Here is a 23,466-nt window from a genome sequence, read left to right on the forward strand (position 1 = left end):
TCATTTGTGTGTGCATATCCTGTAGTATATGCATTACCGTAACTTCTTGCTGCAAAAGCATCAAATTAGAAATATTCTCAAAAGCTGAAACATTTATTTTGAAAGGCAAGTGCAATAAACTGTAAATAAAGGCTGTGTCACTTGAGTTTGGAAAGTCGTGGTTGAAGTAAGGACATCTCAAATCTTTTGATTTTGTATTTCATTCTTTTCAGCAGGGTATTTTTATTTCCTTTTAGTGCCTTTGAAGATATCTCCTGGATTTAGTGACAGACTTAGCTGTCAGCTTTCTTCATTGGAAAAAGTTCTCCTGAATGGATTTTGTGGACTATGATACAAGTAAAGGCATCAGGCTAAACTTTTCAAGTCTACATGCCTGAAGTTCAGGGTCTAAATCCATATTAAAACAACTACAAATAAGTGCCTGATTTTCAAAGGTCTGAAATGCCCATTGACTTCAGTGGGATTTGTGGGTACTCAGCACTTCTGAAAAAAGGCCATATATATATTTAGGACCATAATTTTAGGCAACCAAATCTTAAAATTTGTCAATTTATTCTGTAAATGTATTCCTCTAATAATAATTTGCAGTTTACTATCCTTGAACATCACTGTTCTTGCCTGAGAACTTCTGGATAATAAACTGAAGTACACTAGTATGTAAGATTAGTAAGTAAGGCACTGATCATGCAAAGTGATGCACCTGCATAAATGTTTTTGCTGGAATGGAATTCCACTGGACCCAGAGCAGGTGAATCTCCTTGTAGAAGTGGCATCTGAAATATGCAAAAATATTCTTGACTACTACAGAATAGATACTTAAATTTGAAAGTGGAACCAAACTTACCAGAATGGTAGTTTTTAATCCATACCTGTATTATGAATTGTGTAGAAAAACTAATTTGTATACTCAATAGTGAAATCAAAGATTTATAAGTATATGAATTAGAAATTGCATAAGATAATAGAGGTAAATGTAAAAATATTTGATTACAAATCATGCTTCAGAATCTACTTATTTGTTCCATTTACTGATCTGTAAATATATCGTTAAAAATATAATCAGTGTTACTCAGCAAGGCAATAAACAAAGTTAAAACTAAGCGGTTACTGTATTGGGTAATGGGTAAAACTTTCAAAAGTGCCCAGGTCCCATTTTCAGAAGTGTCTTGATTTCACTGGGAGTTAAATGCGTATGCACTTTTGAAAATCCTACTAGGTGCCTATCTCCATCTTTAGGTGCCTAAATACCTTTAGAAGTCTGGCTGTTAGGTTTTGTAGTCTCATTGAAAGTCAATGAAATTGCGACACTTTTGAAAATTGTATCCACTATCTGTAGTTAGAAACTGGTCTGAATAGTTTGAACCTCCCTTTATTTTAGGAACTTGCTTAATGCCTATTTTAAACATTTTGGTTGGTGAAATCAGTTCCTAATTGATGAAAAATGCATTTGAAGTATCTTACACTGCCTTCTATTCATCTGTACTTTTTTGCTTTAAAATGTTTGTCACATACAGTGCCATGCAAACAGCAAAGCAGTGCCTGTCTTTTTCTATATAAAATTGGTTTTTGTTATTTATAAAGAGGCAGTAGAAAAAGGTATCTAAGATCTGAGCTACAATAGCCCTGTTTCTGGGAGAGGAAAGTGATAAAACACCATGGCCTTTGCAATGAAAGCGTATTATGTAACAAGGTGCAGCCAATTTTAAAATAAATTAGTGACTGAGATGGTGATATCCCTTGTTCCTGTAAATTGTATCCCCATTGAAAATGTGTTCAGCTCATGATACCAAGTGTTGTTCATAATAAAATATAAAGTGAGATTTGTGGAGTCTTAATGTTGCTCATTTCCCACAGTTTGCCAAAGACTCACCTGTGCGCAGAGCTGTCAAGGACACCCTTTCCAATCCACAGTCTCCACAGCCGTCACCCTATAATTCTCCTAAGCCCCAACACAAAGTGACACAGAGCTTCTTGCCACCTGGTTGGGAGATGAGAATAGCTCCAAATGGCAGGCCCTTCTTCATTGATCATAATACTAAGACTACCACATGGGTAAGATAATTTTATAAGCTAGAATTTTTAAATCTGTTGGTGTTTTCTGGATATTTTTACCTTGTTATTTTTGTCTTCCCTCCTGTATACCTTCCTTGCTGTTGTTCCGTGTACTTATGTCTTGTCTTTAGCACAATTGGGACACAAATGTGATTGCGGCCTTTGGGCACTGCTGTAGTACAAAGGTTTAAGAGTCACACACCTAACAAATGAACATCCTGAAGTGCCTGTTGTAGTACCTAGTCCTGCTGTTAGAGGATTTACACATCTTTTTCTAGTACGTCTTTGCCTTTTATATACTGTGCTATAGTGCTATACAGTGTATATTTGACAAACCGGTGGACATGACTATCATTTTGAACAAAGATATTTTACTTAGGCTTACATTTTAAAATCCCGAACAAGATTTAGAACACCCCAGAGTTTGAATCTAGAGTGTTGTCTTAGCCCATTCTAAAGCTAGTGTCCATTTGCAAACTTTGAGTGAGTTTGGCAAAGGCACACACTCTTCTTCTTCGAGTGATTGTTCACGTCCATTACACATTAGGTGTGCGTGCGTCGCGTTCACGGACGTCGGAAACTTTTTCCCTCAGCGGCTCCCGTCGGGCCGGCAGGGGTCCCCCCCTCCCCCGCCAGAGCGGCGCCCCGCTCTAGCATATATATATCCCTGTGGGCCAGACCCTTCCTCAGTTCCTTCTTACCGTCTGTGACGGCGTTGGAACAACTCTTATCTCTCACCTGAGAGTGTCCCTTAGCGTTAGTAGTCAGTGTTAATGTTAGCAGTTATCAGTTCTTTAGTAGTTAGTTAAGCTCCTTTGTTTTAGGTGTTTGGTCAAATCCCGACACCGGCCCTGGGCGGCGGGGCATGCCGCACGCCCAAGGCTTCAAGGCTTGTGCCACGTGCTGCAAGCCTATGCCGATCAGCGATTCCCACGACTCGTGTCTCCGTTGCCTGGGGGAATCGCACCAGAAAGAGCGCTGCAAGATCTGTAAGGCCTTCAAGCCCAGGACTAAGAAAGAGAGAGACTTTCGACTTAAGCAGTTGCTCATGGAGGCTGCATTACAGCCCTCCACTTCGATGCATCCGGCCGCGGCACCGTCAGCCTCGGTGCGGAGTGCCCCGGCATCGGTTCGTGATCCTGCACTGGTAGGGCACCCTAAGCCTACGGCACCGAAACAGCAGGACCGCCCCCGGCACCGGTCGTCTTCGCCGACAAAATCGAAGGGCCAACCCAAGGCCCGAGGACGCTCCCCGCATAAAAAGGTAGCACCCGTGAAGACCTCGAGCGCGCCCAAGGGCATTGCTGCCTCAGGACAGATCCCGGTGCCAGTGGCTCCGGCGCCGAAAGGCCCGTCGAGCCCCGGGATAAGCGCATCGAGTGAGGAGGAAGGGCTGGAGGAGCTTTTGGAACAGCCTTCCACGCCGGACACGTTTGAGGCAGCAAGGGACCTCATCGAATTGTCCGCGGAGAGCCCCCTCCAGGCCAAAGACAATCCAGAGCCGACACCGAGACTGCCATCCAGAGGCAAGCCGGCAATGGTGTGCACATCACGGTCACCATCTCGGCACCATTCACGGCACCGATCCCGGTCGAGCTCCGCCTCGGTGGACTCCCGGCTACCCTCGGTGCAGAGAGCCTCACAGGCGTCTGGCCCTAGCAAGCGCTCGGCACCGGCCCAGCGTTCCCCGGCTCGTTATTCGAACAGGCACCGGGACGTGTCAGTCACGCGATCCCCGAGACCGACCACTAGCAGTCGTTCCCGGTCCCCAGGACACCGGTACCGGTCCGGGTCGGCAAGGCGCCACTCCCGATCCCGGTCCCGGAAGCACCACTCTCCGATCCCGGACCGGCACTGTCCCATGGCACCACCGTGGCCATCAAGGTCACCGTCCGTAGTTTCTGAGGCAGACTGGGGCCATTCCAGCAGATATACCCACAGGGCACCAGCCAGCAGGGAACACCAAGCCGCTTGGCACCCACAGTGGGGCCCGCCAGGACAGTGGCCATTCTGGACTCCGTGGGCCTACCACCAGCAAGACCCCCCGTCCAGGACCTCGAGATCCGGCCCCTCGGGACACTGGTCCCGCTCCCCGCAGGGGCGCCCCTCCTCTCGCAAGGAGGCCACGGTCTCCAGACCACCAGAGCAAGAGAGAGCCGACACGGCACTGAGCCCGGTACCGTCTCAGGCCCGCTCAACTGGACAGACTCCAGAGGAGCTCCCAGCCGGTGAGGAGTTGCAGGAAGGGTTAGAGGAGGAAGCACAGAAGGCCTTAACCTCTTCCTCCTCGCCAGATGAAGCCGTGGCAGGCACGACAGTGTCAGGCGCTCCCCCGATTGACCATCGGACGCACCAGGAACTACTCCGCCGAGTAGCCGTCAATTTAGGGTTGCAGGCAGAAGAGACGGTAGAGCAGGAGGATCCCATGGTGGACATCCTAAACCCTGAAGGCCCCTCCAGAATCGCGCTCCCGCTCATAAAAACGGTACAGTCTAACTATAAGACAGTATGGCAAACACCGGCCTCCAGTGCACCAGCTGCGAAGGGCGTAGAGAGGAAGTACTTCGCCCCCTCCAAGGGGTTCGACTTCCTCTTTTGTCACCCGACAGCCTCTTCGCTGGTCGTATCTGCGGTCAACGAACGAGAGCGACATGGCCAGCAAGCCCCGGCCCCCAAGGCCAAGGAGGCAAAGCGCTTGGACTTGTTCGGTAGAAAGGTCTACTCGTCCGGGGGCCTCCAGTTAAGGATCGCTAACCAGCAAGCGATTCTGAACAGGCACAATTTCAATTCTTGGGCATCAGTCTCCAAGTTCAAGGATTCCCTGCCCCAGGGTTCACAACCCGAGTTCGCAGCCATAGTGGACGAAGGAAAGGTGGTAGCCAAAACCTCTCTGCAGGCCTCCCTTGACTCCGCGGACGCAGCTGCCAGGACAATCGCGTCAGGAGTGGTGATGAGGCGCTCGGCATGGCTGCAGGCTTCAGGCCTTCCACCAGAGGTGCAAAACACCTTGCAAGACCTCCCGTTCGAAGGGTCAGGCTTGTTCTCGGACCAAACGGATGCCAGACTACATAGCCTCAAAGACTCCCGAGCAACCCTCAAGTCGTTGGGAATGCACACCCCAGCGACACAGAGGAAACCTTTTAAGCCCCAACCGCCGCAGCAGAGACAGTACCACCCTCGCCCCAGGCAGGAATCGTACCGCAGAAGGGGCAGGGACAACAGGCGTAGGCGAAACAACACGCCTAACCAAGGCCAAGGCAAGCCGCAGCCTGGCAACAAGCAAGGATTTTGAAGTTGCGTTCGAGGACAGCGTACCGACCCTCATGCCGGACCCTCCCCTATGTTTCAGGGACCGTTTGTCCCATTTCTACCGTGCTTGGTCCCGTATAACATCGGACCGTTGGGTCCTTCGCACGGTGGAGGTGGGATACACCCTTCAGTTCTCCTCGCCCCCTCCCTCACACCCCCCATCCCCGTCCCTCTTCAGGGACCTCTCTCACGAGCAACTCCTTATACAGGAGGTGCAGGCCCTCCTCAGAGCAGGGGCGGTGGAAGAGGTCCTTCCAGACCTAAGAGGGAAAGGGTTCTACTCCAGATATTTCCTTATTCCCAAAGCAAAAGGGGGTCTCCGCCCTATTTTGGACCTTCGCAAACTAAACAAATTCTTAGTGAAGGCACGCTTTCGCATGGTCTCCCTTGGCGCTATTATCCCATCCCTGGATCCGGGGGATTGGTACGCTGCCCTCGATATGAAAGATGCGTACTTTCACATCGCCATCTGCCCTGCTCACCGGCGGTTCCTGCGTTTCATCATCAACCAACACCATTTCCAATTTACGGTCTTGCCCTTCAGCCTAGCAACGGCCCCTCAAGTGTTCATGAAATGCATGTCCGTGGTGGCAGCCTTTCTTCGGAAAAGAAAGATGCGGGTATACCCGTACTTGGACAACTGGCTCCTCGCGGGCAGATCAGAGGACGAGGTCCGCTCCCACGTGGCACTGGCATTACAGGTGTTCCGCAAGCTCGGTCTACTGGTCAATGTGCCCAAGTCCTCACTGATCCCCACGCAGAGACTGGACTTCATAGGGGCAGTCCTGGACTTGGTGGAGGCACGAGCAAGTCTCCCAGTTCCCAGGTTCCTGGCCATTCAAAGAGCCGTAACCTCCATCCAACAATTTCCCACGACCACAGCCAGATGCTGTATGCAACTCCTGGGACACATGGCGGCTTGCACACACGTAGTCAGACATGCCCGCCTAAGACTCAGACCGTTACAGCTGTGGCTAGACCAAACGTATCGCCCCAGCAGAGACCCCTTGGACCTGATAGTGACAATCCCAGCTCGGGTGTCAAACTCCCTTCGCTGGTGGCTCGATCGACAGCAAGTTTGCGAAGGGGTCTCTTTCGCTGCACCGCAGCCCACCCTGACGCTAGTAACAGATGCGTCAGACCTGGGATGGGGGGCACACTTAGGGGACCTGTGGACCCAGGGCTTATGGTCCAGGGAGGAAAAGTTGCTCTACATGTGAAGGAGTTAAGGGCAGTTCGCCTCACCTGCCAGACCTTTCACGCTACCATAGAAGGCCACAGCGTGTCAGTTCTGACAGACAACACTACCGCCATGTTCTACATAAACAAGCAGGGCGGGTCCCGATCCTCTCCCCTCTGTCACGAGGCGCTCCTCCTATGGGACTTCTGTATAGCCCATTCAGTCCAATTGGTGGCAGCATATCTTCCGGGGGTCCAAAACGGGTTAGCAGACCGCCTCAGCAGGTCGTACCACATGCACGAATGGACGCTGAGAAAGGACGTCCTACATTCAATTTTCCAGAGGTGGGGGTTTCCTCAGGTGGATCTATTCGCCACCAAGGACAACAGCCAATGCCCTTGGTTTTGTTCATTCCAGAACCTCAGCCCAGGCTCATTGGCAGATGCCTTTGTGATTCAGTGGGGCGGGAGCCTGAGGTACGCCTTCCCACCATTCCCGCTCATCCACAGGGTCCTGCTCAAGACCCGCAGGGACAAAGCGACAGTTATTCTCATCGCACCGGCGTGGCCGCGCCAGCATTGGTTTACGACCCTGCTGGAATTGTCATCGACCGCCCTGATTGCCCTACCCCTGCACCGAGACCTCATCATGCAGGACCGGGGTCGCCTACTCCACCCAAACCTACCGTCGCTACATCTCACGGCGTGGAATCTCTCTGGCTAAACGATACGGAGAATAGGTCCTCCCACCAGGTCCAACAAATTCTCCTTGGTAGTAGGAAGCCCTCCACAAGAGCAACCTACCTGGCCAAATGGAAGAGGTTCTCCCACTGGTGCGAGCCTAATCACATACAGCCTCTGCAGGCCTCCATCCCATCAATACTGGACTACTTGCTGCACCTCAAGCATCAAGGGCTCGCCCCCTCCTCAATTAAAGTGCATCTGGCCACCATATCGGCGTTCCACCCGGGAGAGTTGGGTTTTTTCGGTATTTTCCAACCCCACAGTAGTCCGATTCCTCAAGGGGCTGGAAAGGGTGTTTCCCTACTCGCGCCCGCCGGTCCCTACATGGAACCTTAACCTGGTCCTAACTAAACTCATGGGACCACCCTTTGAACCCCTAGCCTCGTACTCTCATGCACCTCTCATGGAAGGTAGCGTTTCTAGTGGCCATTACATCGGCTAGGAGGGTATCGGAATTGAGAGCCCTCACTTCGGAACCCCCTTATACAGTTTTTTATAAGGACAAGGTGCAGCTGAGACCGCACCCCAAATTCCTCCCTAAGGTGGTCACACAATTTTATATGGGGCAGGACGTTTGTTTACCGGTGTTCTTCCCCAAACCCCATACGGACCCAAGCCACCGCAGCCTGCATACCCTCGATGTCCGTAGAGCCCTGGCGTTCTATCTGGAACGGACCAGGCCATTCCGCAAGTCGACACAACTGTTCATTGCCATTGCGGAGAGAATGAAAGGCCAGCCTATCGCCGCTCAACGATTATCAGCATGGATTGTGCTTTGCATCCGCACATGCTATGAGCTCGCCGAAGTGCCAGCCCCGGCGATCAGGGCTCACTTGACTAGGGCCCAAGCATCCTCGGCGGCTTTCTTGGCGCAGGTTCCACTCCAGGAAATCTGTAAAGCGGCCACCTGGTCGTCAGTACATACATTCACAGCCCATTACGCAGTCCATCATCAGACCAGGGAGGACGCGGTGGTCGGCAGGGCTGTGCTCCAATCAATTGTTACTTGACTCCTACCCTTCTCCAATGGTAAGCTTATGAGTCACCTAATGTGTAATGGACGTGAACAATCACTCGAAGAAGAAAAAACGGTTACCTGTCTTTCGTAACTGTTGTTCTTCGAGATGTGTTGTTCACGTCCATTACACTTCCCACCCTCCTTCCCCTCTGTTGGAGTCACCGGCAAGAAGGAACCGAGGGAGGGTCGGGCCCGCAGGGATATATATACGCTAGAGCGGGGCGCCGGTCTGGCGGGGTGGGGGGGACCCCCTGCCGGCCCGACGGGAGCCGCTGAGGGGAAAAGTTTCCGACGTCCGTGCATGCGACGCGCGCACACCTAATGTGTAATGGACGTGAACAACACATCTCGAAGAACAACAGTTACGAAAGGTAGGTAACCGCTTTTTCCTAAGTGTTTTGGATCCACTGCTTAGGTTTGAGACTCTCTCGTAATTTTAATAAATTTCAATATCCCTTTCACTGCTCTCGCATTAAAATGATCATCATAAATGTTCTTCGGTCATCAGGAATATACTATGTTATCTGCCTTGCATCAGTATACTGCATTTTTCTTTAATTTTTTTATTGCATACTATGTTAAAAAAGAAAATATGAGAAGCTAAACTATTTTTTTTAAAAGTTAATGGAGAATCAGGGGACTCAACTGCCCATTTTCTTTTTGCTTTGTGAGAATAATGTTCTCGGCAGTTCACTATCCTTAATTTATGTGGTTATGTGTATACATTGCATACTTCTTGGACCTATGCATGATATATACTGTCTGCTGCAGAATTTAGGCATCCTTAAGGACAGGGTATCAGCCTGGAATTTTAACTTTGATTTTCCTTGCCTAATTCTGTTAGCTGGATCCTTGATTTTGCTTCAATGTAGGTCTTTGTGGTTCATTGTAAATTTTGTTCTCAGAATAATGTTTTCTTTACCCGAGGATGACTTTGTGAGTTTTGGATTGGGAGTTAGCTGGATCCCTTGTAGCCATGTTTCTTAGACTGATGTTTGTTGCTGTCGGAACACATCATTATCGCTCTCTACTCTAGAAGCACATTGAATTATACAGTCACCCATTTTTATTATAGTGTTATTGTTCAAAATACTTACACTTAATGGTCTACTTCGTTTTCATACTTACAACTTGACTCATAGTTGTGTGTACTGACTCAGCTGGGACACACATATTTTTCCCCTTTAAAAACACTCGCTATTTGAATTACATAAAACTGCTTTGAGATACTTATATTTGTGCACGTAGAAGTCAAAAAATCAGAAATTTAGGAATATGTTTGTATCAACATATTAATACCCGGGAGAGATTTTCAAAGGCACAAATGGCAGGTGCCCAGTTCCCATTCATTTTCATTGGGAGTTGGGCACCTAACTCCATTTGTGCTTTTAAAAATTCCTCCATAATCACTATAGAACTCTAATCTCAGATCCAGGAACTGTCTGTACATTGCCCTGTGCTCTCATTAGCACTTACACCTAATTCACCAAAGTGCTTAAGGGTGTTTTTAATTCCCATTGACTTCAGTAAGACTTAAGCACAGATTAAAATTAGTCTTGTATTTAAGTGCTTTGCTGAATAAGAATATGATTGATTATTCACATGGTTAAGTGCTTTTGTGAATCATAGCCCTAATAAATAACAATAATAATAATAATATCTAATATCTTATTGTTCTGGGAAATACATAAATGGCTGATATGTCATCCTGAGGTTTAAAAATAGTTCTAATATGATGCCTGATGTTGAATAGGAAGGTACTTTAAAAAAATTATACCAGTTCTCCATATGTCAGAGTGATTACTGTGGGTATGTCTACATTGCAAAAAAAAAAAAAAAACCCAACCCATAAACCTGTGGCAGCAAGTCTCAGACTGTGGTCAACTGACTCAGGCTCAAGCTATGAGGCAAAAGTAGCAGTGTGGATGTTCCCGCTGGGGCTGAGACCCACGCCTCTCACTAGGTTTCAGAGTCTGAGCGCCAGCCTCAACGGGAACATCCACACTGCTATTGTTAGTGCTGTAGCACGAGTCCAAGTCGGTTGACCAGAGCTCTGGGACTCAATGCCACGGGGTTTTTGCAGTGTAGTCAGACCCTGAGTTAACTGTCTCCGTTTATAAATATTGTCTAATTATTTGTTCGTCTATAATGTCTTCAGAGGTTCAGCAAATTAATTTTAAGGTTAACAATTATGTATTTACAAAATAAATTAGCACAATGTCAGTTTATTTTGGCAATCATTTTTTTTTTTAATAATTTTCCTTTTTAATGGAATTTAACATTCAAAGAAAACTCAGGTAAGACTACATTATGTGGGCCAGCATTCAAGCCTTAATGCAAAGGTTTTAGTTATATGCAACAATATGAATTAAGAGTCCATCAGATTTTAGCCTTAGATCTGAATTTGCTAACTTTTGTCGTTTTAATTAGTTACACTATATGTCACTGACAAAGGGTCTATGTGATTTAATTCTAACACTTGTACTGTTTCATCGTGACTTCAAATCCTCATATTGAATTTGGAACTCTAGAAATAGAGGGTGAATGTGGAAAAAATGGAATGGATTAGCATATGGAGCCACTGTGCCTTGTCAGTCCAAGCTATGACTTTAGTAATTTGAGCTAGCTTAGTAATGAAATACTCTAGCTTTTCCACATCATCACTGCAGTGTAATTGCTGCTGGTTGGATTTAATTTTAAATACCATGCACTTTTATTTGTTATATGTCATGCTGATGCCAAGTAATCACTATCCACATTAGAAGCCTCTAATGGTGGCTGTTAGTTTTAATGCTGCAGTATTTGGGTAAAGCCAGGTAAGCCCAAATATTTTTGTATCTTTGTTTTCCATGGGCTTTTGTTTTATTTAGATTGTTGCTTATGGTATTTTATTTGTACTGTTTGGATCCGGGCAGCCATTAATTTAATGTCTGTACAGTGATACGAACATAAGAAGCTCTTCTTCCTCTTCCTCTTTTTTCCAAAATAAGTGAGAGAGATGGCCTTCTCCTGCCTGATCTGTTAGTTTTTCTCTCTAAATTTATAAAAACCAGAAAGATGCCTATTTTGCTCGAAACCCCCCATTAGTTATTTAAATTACAGTTGGTTATAGACAGAGAGAATCCAGCAGTAGTCCCACATGATACAACAAACACTAAATAAACCATTCAGTGCAGAAAACAGAAATACTCCACCCTTCCTAAACGTCAACTGCCAAGCAGTATCTCCCTCCCTAAAAGCTAGTGTAAAAAAGATGAGCCTTTCTTTTTGTCTCCTGAACATCAATAGATTCAGGCTGTCTCAAACAATGCAGAGGGTACATTCCAAAGGCATTCTTGTAGAATGCCCTGCTCCCAGAAGACTTCGTACACATCCAGAAAATGAAATACCCAGGGGGGAAGAGATCCTGCATCATCATGGCTCCCTTTGCCATTAAAAATGCCATTGGAAAAACACAAACCTGAATACAATACTTGAAACCCACACAAATATTAGAAACTATAAATCTTAACATGGACAAACTGCTTTCCCGGCTTCTTGTTAATTGATGAGCATTCCTGGACCCGGTTAGCTGTGCTGTAAAGTGAAGACTATTTTAAAAAAGAAATTCTGTACCAGGAACTAAGACACTACAAGTTAGCATGTTTACAAATTCAATAAATAGGGACCTGTGACACCATTGTGGTGTGCATCTGGAATAAAGAATTGAAGCTGGTTTCATCATGAAATGGCAAACGGTGAGGTTAAGGTTGTATGTTTTTCCTTCTCTTTCCTGCTTTTTAAATAATGCAGAACTGAACAGCTATTATCCTGTTAGCAACTGAAAGAAAAAATACTACAATGAGAAAAAAATTGAGATGAAAAGAAAATACACTCCCAAACCTGGCCTTCGACATGACTTGCAAATATGTACCAATTAAAAAATAATATGAAAAACTCTAGGCCAAAATTGTCACCTCCTTCTACTAGAAAATGTTCTGATGCCATAGAAATGAGTACAGTGTAAAAGCTGAGACACACACAGTTTTCTTAGTTTTGAGTTGGCCAAGTGCAAAACTTTTAAAAAGGAATGTACCATAGGGCTGACCATCTCTTGCCTTCAAAAAAAAAAAAAAAAAACCCTACTTCCATTTTTGTATGAGTATGTACATTATATGGACTTTGACTTGCTTTCATATGCTTGCTATGTAGCAAGCTGAAAAAATCAAGAATGGACAACAATGACAAATGGAGACAAGGTGTAGAATCCCAAACACATTGTGAATCCCTTTCTGATTTATTGTATGTAACTCTCATAGCTGCGTGAAGGTTTGCACTTTGGCAGTGCTTGCATGGCAACTTGTCATGCTATAAAAGTATTATTGGATTGAATATTGACTTACTAATGGTGACAAAGCATTCACATAAAGTATTGCCATACAATGTATAATATCTCTTAATACAACTGAGAGCCCGTTCATTTAAAGCAATTAGGTGCCTCATTTTATTACATGGAATACTAGCTCTGCAGTTTGGTTTGACTGTCTTTTATAAGCTGATAGAAATATCTTATAATAGAGAATTTCCACACAACTATTGTTACCTGTTTTGCGTCCTGAAAACTAATAAATAGTGAACTGGCTCTGATCTAACTGGCCATATTATAACTGTAAATAAGAAGCATCTTTGTGGTTTAAATTTTTATGGATTACAGTGCTGTACTTATGTTACAGGAAGATCCACGGCTGAAATTTCCAGTGCATTTGAGATCAAAAGCTTCTTTGAACCCTAATGATTTGGGCCCTCTTCCTGTGAGTGTCAATTTGACATATTTTACTATATGCATAAAGACCTCTTTTGAGAATGAATGTATACTACTTTCCGCATATACTGTATGTGAATCTGTGTATTGTGTGTATAACATTGTGATCTGAGTAATGTGACAGGAATACACTTGCCGGAGCCTGCTAATAACATTTTTGAAGTGGTCAACCACTTATTAGCTTAGCTAAAAGTTCAAGGAATGCAGAAGCTTTCTCCGTGTCTTTATCATTGGCTGTGTGACATGGATGGTTGAAAGTTGTTGCTATGAAAACTAAAACAGTATACAAGCTTGAATCAGTGGTGGGCGGGGTCTAAGGAAGGGCACATCCTATAATCAAAGAACATTTCTAAATTAGTTCTGTCAGTTAGCTTGCAGATCTCTTTGCCTGTGTTGTTTTATTGGCATTCACAAATCTAACGTAATATTTTGTTATCTCTTGGAGAAGCAGTAGGTGGTGTGCAGTAGGGTTTAATTTAGATTTTGAATGACACTTCTACATTCCACATAGAAAACCGCCACTGTGATGCAAATGCTGCTTGGGATTATATTAGTAACCAAAGTACACTGTTGCTTTGCTTCATAATCAAAGTAAATTATAGAGCCTTTCTATCTTGATCAAAAGCTTTGCTCTTAAAGGCAGAAAGTAATATCTGAACATTTTGGATTTCTTCGTGTGCTTCTGATTCAGTGCCTGATGTCAGTAGTGCTCATTGGTCTTGTCTACACTGTGAGGAAGATACTAGCAACACTGGAAACATTAATGTAGGCAGGCCACTGGTTGCACCAACACTCTCAGCATCTAATCCTGCTGGGAAGAAGTCTAACTGGCTCTGTCTTGACTACCAAAAAGATATTTTTGAAATCCAGTTAGGTAATTTGTTAGTTACCTTGATTTGAAATACCAATTAGCACCTAGTGTAGGCACCGTTTAACACCTTTACAATCATTTGTTAGCTGGTAACAACACAAGACTAAAGCAGTTTTAAAGGGAAAATAGCTGTGCAGGAGGCTGTTTTATTGGCATTTTTCTCACATAAATTGGGCATGCAGTTATGTCCAGAGAGGCCTTGTTTACATGCAGAGTTGCACTGGTTTAACTAAGGTGTGATTTTTATATTGATTCATTTTAAACAGAGCAAAAGGCTGTCTGGACATTCTTAAATCAATATAAACCTGGCTTATATCATTTAGTGCAAGTTGATCAGAAAAGGGTTTAAGGTAAACTGAAACAAGCCATTTTTCAACCAAATGAGTGTGTGTTTGCATAGGTTTTTGCACCAGTTTAACTAAACCTGTTTAAACTATTTTAATTTCAATCTGCTTTTAATCTTTGTGTTGTAGACAAGGCTGAAGATGATGTAGAAGGTACATCATGGAGTAGGAGTAGGTTTAGGGGTAATACATGGAGTAGATAGTGGTTTTGAATGGTGCTTGGTGTACTAAAAGTCTTCTGCTTCTAATGGTGGGAGGATAGGAACATAAGGATTGTCATACTGGATCAGACACATGGAACTTCTAGTCCAGGGTCCTGTTTCTGATATTGGCCAGCACATTATGATTTAAAAAGAGGTTCAAGAAACCAGATATAAAGTAGCTATTGGGATAATCCGCCCCTTATGAAGATCTCCTCCTACCCTTTATACTTACCGATTGCCTTAAACCCTGAAGCCGCAGGTTTCACATCTCTTCCCAAACTTTTTAGTATTTACTGTTCTAACTCTGAGCACTCTTGTTATCCATATAAACATCCAATCCCTCTTTGAATATTGCTAACTTCTTGGCCTTTGATGTTAGCCTTCTAACTTATTTTAAAAAAAGAACTAGTTTATGTAAACGTAGATGATGTATTTCTCTATGCCGTGTGCACACTTACTACAGTAATGTTTTAATTAACATTCTTTTATCATTTTTTTCCCAGCCTGGTTGGGAGGAAAGAATCCATTTGGATGGAAGAACATTTTATATAGATCATAGTAAGTAAGCACCTAGGTACTACTGCAAGTAGACAAAGGGAGGTAATAAATATTGAAGTGAAAGCTTTATAATTTTACTCTTCATTTAGGAAGCCAGGTGTTGATATGTGGAGACATTGATACCAGAGACTTAGTGCCCTCATACGGTACTGTATATTCACCAAAAGCTTGCTTTTAATTGGCTCATCAAGCTTTGTCCCTCTCTGATCTTGTGAAGCATTAACATTTCTTCTTTGTGGTTTTCTTTGTTTTTGTTGATATTTTGGATTCTTTGTTGTTGTTGATGATCCCATGGCTTATTTGCACTTATTTAATAAATTAAAATACACACTAGGAATAGAAAATAAGATGAGAAAAGATGATATATCCACAAGTCCATATGTAGGCAGTGGAAGAAATAACACCAATAAGTAATTTTCCCTCCCACTTCCTTAAAAAGGTCTTGTGGCAATGCCAATTCTGACCTTATTTTCTATTTGTAGCATGTTTTATTGCACCCAGCCCGTTAATATCTATCCAATTCTGTTATTGAAGTTCCAGTGTAAGTGATGTTTCATTGTAGACTTGTCTTATTACAGCATCTCAGAACAAGTGTGTGGATTTTTGTTGTTTGAATATAAGTGGCAGTCTAATAGAAGATTTTTTTTACCTTTCAGCCGGGTTTATTTGAAAGGTGTTCCTATTAAGGGGGATAATCCTCACATAAAAATATAGAGACCATGAAATATCCTTATAAAAATTGGAAGTGGGGAGGATAGCTGCACAAAACCTGTAAAAATTAAAATCTTAAACCATTCTACCGGTTTGTCAGTATTATGGTTTTTACTTTATTTTAGTGTCAGTAGTATTAACTGCTATGCTTATTCTCTGTTTTAAAAAAAAACTGTCTGTAAAGCAGATTGTGATTTTTTTAAATTGCATGCTTAGCTTTTAAGAGGTACCCTGCTTTTAAATAAGGAATTCAACTGATACATTCTTTGCAGAGAACAAGATTAACCTGTTCCAAATATTACTATGGAATTCTTCGTGCTCTTTGCACTTTTACTAATTATTTTAATTAGCCAACAAATGCCTGGAAACTTAGAGTTCAGGTTAGCAATTTATCCTGAACTCCTGTTATCAAGGGGTCCAAGAAAAGAAAAGAGCAAGATTTAAGACAGTGTCACATTTACACTTGCTGTAATTCCCTGTCTTTCAATAGTTTAATTAGCCAGACCCTTAAAGTTATTTGAGCATACGTTTGTCTCTAAATATAGAGGAAAATTTTAATGTATACATTAGTCAGATTTCTAGTGAATTTTTAGCAATTGTTAAACATTTTACATTTTTTTTATATGAAATTTCTTCCTCAATTCCCTCTCCTGAGATGCAGGGTTTTTTTGGCTTTGCGGATGGCAAACTGCAAAAAGCAATTTTTTCCTGGTGATACTTGTTTCCAGAAAACACCCTTGTTCTCACATTGTTACATCACTGTGGTAAACAGTGGACCAGCAGCAGGGGTGAAATCAATGGTATCACAATGGACTTGTTTGAGTTTCTTTGCGATAACCTCATGCTCAATATTAAGCAAAAGACAATGCAGAATGTTCAATGACTTGGCTTGCCCAATATTAATAGTAGTGTCTGTCTTCACAATATTCCTAAGGAATATAATGACATGATATTCATGCAATACACAATTGCAGTAATGTAAGGATATGGTAATATTATTCCTATTTCATATATGTTAATAAACTAATAAATTTATAAGTCCCAATTACAAGTTTATGAAACAGTATGTACAATGAGAACAGGAGTACTTGTGGCACCTTAGAGACTAACAAATTTATTTGAGCATAAGCTTTCGTGGGCTACAGCCCACTTCTTCGGATGCATGTACAATGTACCCCATTAACTAGCCACTCAACTGACCATCAGCATCTCCTGTATTCGCAGTCCTTTGTCATTTAAAGTGGCTAGTTATTAAAGAACTATAACGGGGTATACTGGCCTTTTATAGGGTTGCCAACTCTGACTGAAGCTATTTTTCCCCCAACATGATACGATGTCATTTTTCTTAAAATACCCTATTAAAATCTCCTGGATTGCTTTCAGTAGTCACTGGGAGATCGATGCTGATTCCTGGAGACTCCAGGCCAATCCTGGAGGGTTGGCAACGCTAGCCTTCTAAGAGAAGAGGGGGCCAGAAGACCCATTCAGGGAGTTGGAATGAACAAAGGCCCAGGAAATGGCCTGGTAGTGGAGGAAAGGAAGCGCTCCTGAGGAATTGGAAGTTGGATGGGTGGAACACCCAGAACTGACCCTTTAAGAGCCTGCGATCAGGAGCCCTCTAGGGTGGGACAAGGCTCCCCTCTCTTTCAGCCAATCAGGAGCTATCTCTCTGAAGGACAACAGAGTGAGGCTGCTGCAAAGAGATATCTGGCCACGAGAGACAGATCAGTAAGCAGCAGCCCTGCTACAAGTACCACATCATGCTAAAACATTTCTGTGTAAAAGATTGTGATTATTTAAATTAATGATACACCATCAACTTGAAATCCAGCCAACGTTATTAAAGGGTTAATAGCTTCAGCTACTATTTGTGCCCTGGTTCCCCCATTCTGTAGTCCTATTTGGTTAATGTTTTTCTCTCCCCTATTACGGTACAAAAGGCTTGTGCAAACAGCAGAGAAACTGACTCTTGGGGAACAACAAGACTGAGTGCTATCAAATGCTCAGCATAAACTAATAAAAGAAAAATAGACTTTCAGTTGTAGTAATCCTGGATGTCACTTGTGGAAATAGTAGATTAAAAAAATCAAACAGAAATTTCACATTTCAGAAGTGATTATTAATTTTAAAACATTCCTTTTAATAATGATGATACATAAATATTTTAATTCCCCAGCCCTCAAAGGGGGAGCACACTGGTCATAAGATACAGAGCTTTTCTTTCCCTAAGACTGGTTCAAGTTCAGCTGGGTCAGTATTATGGCCAAATGTCATTTTCCGTCTGAAAGATGTTCGGCAGCCTGCGTGCAATGACTTAGTAGTCTCTGTCCACCTACACTCGCTATATCTGCCCAGGCTGTGTGGAAGACATTGGTCTCCAGTGCCTTCCATAAGCATTAAATACACTTAAGATGCATAAAGAGAAATACAAAAACAGCATTTTAATATTAATTATTAACAAATAAGAAAATTGCCAGTTTTAACCTTTTTTTATTCTCTCAACACTTTCTTGAGAAACGTTATTTTAAACTTCAGCTTTCCCAATCCAATCTATTTTTTTAGCCATTTTAAAATTAAATTGATATTAAAAACCAACAGATCTTTCAGGCAAGCAAATTGAGGACTTAAAAAATGTGGGGTGGGAGGGACTTGATCACAGTTGTTACTATACAAATTGTAAAGCATAGCAGTACACATAATACAAGGATTGTATTATTCCACTACTAGGGCAGAAAATTGATGACTTAGACTTTGCCATTGCAGATGGTACCTACTTGGTTTTTGGAGCATTGTCTTACTGTTGTGATACCATCATTCCATTGTGGTTCTACTGTGTTTAGATTTTTATCAGGAATATGCTGTGTGGAGGCAGGGAGAATATCACTATAATACCGTATAACCATTACCCTACCAGTGCTCTAAAAATCTGCAAATGAAAACACATTGTGTTGCTATTGTATCATTGGCAAGAGCCATTTTGGTCAAAATTGAATATGCTTCCCTTGTGCCATAACTTCATAAGGGAAGGCAAAAATGTGCACTCTTAACCTGTTTGTAAAATCTGTAGCTAGGGTCTGTGTGTCTTTCTGGAATGGAGGGAATTTCTTCCCAGTTCCATTTCAGGTCCTATTTTAAAATTGTTGTTTCTTAGTTATTCTAAATTTATAAAAATAATTTGATCGTATCATGGTGTGAGCTCTTGTCAATTTTTTTCATTTTAATTGGAAATAGATTTAAAGTTGCACAAGAACACACAAAAAGTTTGAATTTAGTAAAATTAATCTGGCATTTGAAGGGGTTCTTTGCTTGTCTTTACCTTTTGGGCTCAAGACCTTTGTTTGCCTAATCTGAGTTAAGTGCATTTCAAGCTCAAGTTATAAATCCCTGAAGAAAAGGGGTTTATAATTTAAATATTGACACTATAGATCTTTAACAAAAGCAGTGTGAGTATACTGGATTATACGGTAGTTTTGCATTTTTGAATGAGTGTTCCCAACTAAACAGTGTGATGGGGTTTCAATGGATGGAGTGTACGCAGTTTTTTCCTAACCTTGAAGTACTAAATTATGGATGTTGCAGGGAGGGGGGATGCAAGTGAAAAAAATTTAAAGGATGATTTTACAGGGTGGTAGAAGAGAACTAATGGTATGATTTCTTTTGTTAACTTACAGATAGTAAAATTACTCAGTGGGAAGACCCCAGATTGCAGAACCCTGCTATTACTGGTCCTGTAAGTACTATGTATGCTAATGGTTTTGAATGCCACACATTAAATGCTATGGCTCAAACTCTCTCCTGTGCCAAATCCAGTTGATGCAGGGCAGGAGGGACTGTCATGTAGCTGCTTACAGATGATTTTCTAGGTCAGTCTGTGCTGCTGCAGCACAAGTTAGAACAGCCCCATGGTTGCTCTAACTTGCTGGCAGCAGTCCCAAGCAACAGGACACTAGTTGGGGATTGACAGAGCACACTGAACTCCAGTTCTAGCCACCGTTCCAGGGCCAGACAAGGTATGGTATAGATAGAGGCAATTTCTGTGTCTTCTGAGACCTCCCCATGTCAGCTGGCCAGATTTGGAAGTTTGCAAGCCCTCTAATTTCGTTCCTTTCTTCCACCAATTATCATATAATGTAATTTCTTCCTTAAGGGCCCAGGAAAAATATTTGATCAATGGGTCTCTACCAATTATCATATAATGCAATTTCATCCTGTAAGTACCTAGGAAAAATATTTGATCAGTGGATCCTCCAAGAAATCCCTGACTACTCCATAATCTTGACTCTGATTCATCTTAGATATCTGATCAGAGCGTATTATTTGCTGCATTATTTCCTCTTATGAAAATCTCATCTGTTCAGATACTGTATGGCTAACATGGACATTTGCAGCTTTGACTTGCTAAAACCCCTTCATTTGTCACTGTTTCCGTTCTGCAGCTACAAGAAACCATCTCCACCAAATTGAAACCATGGAGTTAGTCTCTAAAGGATATTCATTATCAAGATCATCCCTAGGTAGAAAAAGTACTTTTCCAAGGCAGATTTTTCACTGTAGGAAACAGACGTCGTGGTAATGAGACTCCGGGATAGAAATCGTGCAGAGGCCATATCCAATTTAATACAGCATAAGAGATGCTACTTACTTGCTCTCGGCATCCAAGAAAAAGGCAGTAAAAGTGTAAATCTGGATATATTTTGTCAGCATGCAGTCAGGACTCCTCCTCTGGCCTCCCTCACGCTTTCCTCACCCATCTTTCCTATATTAAAATCCTCTTCCTCTACTATGGCCTAGAACATAACAATCCTCCGTTCCCTCAGCGACTCTTCTTTGGCTTCCTAGCCCTTCCTCCATCAAGCTGAAATTGCATATCCATCCCTTCAAACTTCTGCACAGTAATGCCTCTGTCTGCACCGCAGGTCTTATCTTCTACACTTTATGCTCTCACTTCCCAGTTGTGACTCAATGCCTGTTTTTCATGCCATTCCCTATGCCTTGAACATCCTCCCTCTCCTGTGTGTCAGGCTAACTCACTCTCCTAACCCTTCCTCAGACATGTTTCAGATAGTTTTCCAGAACTTTCTCCTCTGGTTCATCTACTGCTCTGGGGCCTCAACATGAATCAAAATAAACAGAAGACAATCGAAAAAATAAAATAAAAGAAGCATGATACATGGCCAGATCGCTGGCTGGTGTAACTTGGGCTAAAATGGAGTTATGCCAATTTATACTAGTTGAGCATCAGGTTAAGAACAAGAATTGAGTTAGAAACAAAGTTTGTATACAGTCTGTTACCTTGCCAAGTTACCTCTCTCATTGTTCACTCTTCCTTTCCCTCCTACTCACCATGGATTGTAGGTAATTATGTATTTTTCTCAAAAATCCTGTGTCATTGAAATTCAATGCAAAACTTTGACTTCAGTGGCACAGAATCGAGCCCTGGCATCATAATATTCTTTGGCCATCTTGTTTTTTATCTGTTTAATCTGCCTTTTTTTTTTCTTCTTTTCTTTTTAAATGGTATTTCTTAAATGGTTGGTCCATTTGCTGTTGGTACCTATCTGATGTTGCTAAGTCTACATCATTTAGCCCTTAACAGGAACCAGACAGTATATTGAAAAGCAGATAGTATCTACTTTTAACTTATCGGTTGAGCATACTGAAAGTTGCAATTTTATTACTGCATTAGAAAAACTCCAACTAATCACTGATGTGAAATGGCCCCTAATGCTCTCAATAGGCCGATCTTTTTCAAATGCCATATGCGTGGTCACCAAGAATGTCTTTCGCGTAAAGTCGTTCAATTCTAAGGACCCTGCAAGAAACGCTGAGACTAGGATGTTGGAGTTTTTTAGTCTAATGCTTATGTGAGCCTAGCGACCTTGTGCGATGCTGAGGACTCATGTCTAATCTGGGTTTTCAGTTCTTGGGTTCTTAGGGACTTGGATTGCTGTGGAAGCACTATATTGTGCTTAGTTCCTGAACATGCGGTGGTGAAGGAGGTGGGGCGGGAGGGTAGAGGAGCTCTTCACATTCATCATTTATCGGGGTGATAATTGTTGACAGAATTCTGGAGCTGCAAAGTTAGTGTTCATTTATTTAGATGTATTGCTAACCCCCAAAAAAGCTATATCTAGTCATTATGGAAAAGTGGTGACTGTCTTAGTAGCCGGTGGCATAATCATAGTATCTGGGCACTATTACAAACATATAAAGTATATTCCCTAAAGTGATATTGCATTGTGTGAGTAAGGTATTTAGACAATAGGCATGCCAAAAGATTCCTTCACTCCTGTAATAAAGTCACATTCTTATGCTCATCAGGGGATAATGCTTTTTTCAACTTTTCACATCTCATCTTCCACAAGGAAGACAGCCTAACAGGCATATTTCAATCTCCCAGTTTACACCCACATCCAGCCAATTACAAACCCACTTCAAGACAATCTGAAACCTTCTTCTCCCCCAGACGCATGTCCTGAACCGACATTTGACATTTGTGATGCAGCTGGGAATGGCTGAAGAATATGCAGCTCTCACGACATTTTGGAGTTCAGAACTATTCTTTTGCCCTCATGAAAATATACTTCAAATGTTTAGAATTGCTGCTCATTTGCATTAACTGTTTTGATAGATCTACTCTTTTGTCCTGTGGAAGCAGCAGGGCAGAGGAAAGTAATGAGGTGACAGGAAATGATTTTTTGCTTTTTATTATGATCGGTCAAGGCCAAGTGCCCCCTTCTTTCTCTCTCTCTCTCTCTTCCCTGCTCCCAACCCCAAGTAAATTTCCTTTGTGCATGGAATCTGAGGGAGAATGGTGAGCTAAGCGCGCACACACACACACACACACGTTGAGCATGGAGCAGATTGCAGCTGCTCCACTACCATTACTGCAGCCTATTTTTTGTTTTTTAATTCAAGGTTTTTTGTACATGACTTTTCTATTTGTGGTTTGACAACCATAAGGATGGTGAGGAAGAGCTTTGATTGATGTCTTCTGGCTGTACCCCTGTCTTAAGGCTGGTACAAATGAATGCTTTTGGGTCTGGTGCTGCTAGCTAAAAGGGTTGGCTTTAAAGATTTCCCTTACGTTTTTGCACCCATGCCAGTTTGTGCTGTGTTTCCTTCACGTGTATAATCTAAGCAGAGTCTAGCTGGGTAAGTTCTTGAATAGGAGACTTTCCGGACCCACCTCAGTGTTATGCATGTTGATGGTAATTCAGTAGAGGGCACACTTTTGAGTTAGTATCATAACAACATAAGAACGGCCATACTGGGTCAGACTAAATGTCCATCTAGCCCAGCATACTGTCTTCTGACAGTGGCCAAAGCCAGGTGCCCCAGAGTGAATGTACAGAACAGGTAATCATCAAGTGATCCATCCCCTGTCGCCCATTCCCAGCTTCTGGCAAATAGAGGCTAGGGACACCATCCCTTCCCATCCCTGCTCTCAGTCAGAGATGGACCTATCCTTCAGGAACTTATCTAGTTCTTTTTTTGAATCCTGTTAGTGTCTTGGCCTTCACAACATCTTCTGGCAAGGAGTTCCACAGGTTGACTGTGTTGTGTGAAAAAATACTTCCTTTTGTTTGTTTTAAACTTGCTGCCCATTAATTTAATTTGGTGACCCCTAGTTCTTATGTTTAGAGAAGAAGTAAATAACACTTTCTTATTTACTT

General features: G+C 42.8%; 1 protein-coding gene across 3 annotated transcripts in view; it reads left to right on the forward strand.

Moving 5' to 3' along the window:
- Positions 1–23,466, forward strand: part of NEDD4L (NEDD4 like E3 ubiquitin protein ligase) — a 107,077-nt gene that overhangs the window by 51,625 nt on the left and 31,986 nt on the right. For all 3 annotated transcript variants that reach the window (XM_065406763.1, XM_065406765.1, XM_065406766.1), the window contains 4 exons: positions 1,855–2,052; positions 13,015–13,092; positions 15,025–15,079; positions 19,462–19,520. In XM_065406763.1, coding sequence (XP_065262835.1) covers positions 1,855–2,052; positions 13,015–13,092; positions 15,025–15,079; positions 19,462–19,520 — 390 coding nt within the window. The remainder of the gene's footprint in view (positions 1–1,854; positions 2,053–13,014; positions 13,093–15,024; positions 15,080–19,461; positions 19,521–23,466) is intronic.

The sequence above is a fragment of the Emys orbicularis genome, chromosome 6, assembly GCF_028017835.1.
Source record: "Emys orbicularis isolate rEmyOrb1 chromosome 6, rEmyOrb1.hap1, whole genome shotgun sequence".
Lineage (NCBI taxonomy): Eukaryota > Metazoa > Chordata > Testudines > Emydidae > Emys > Emys orbicularis.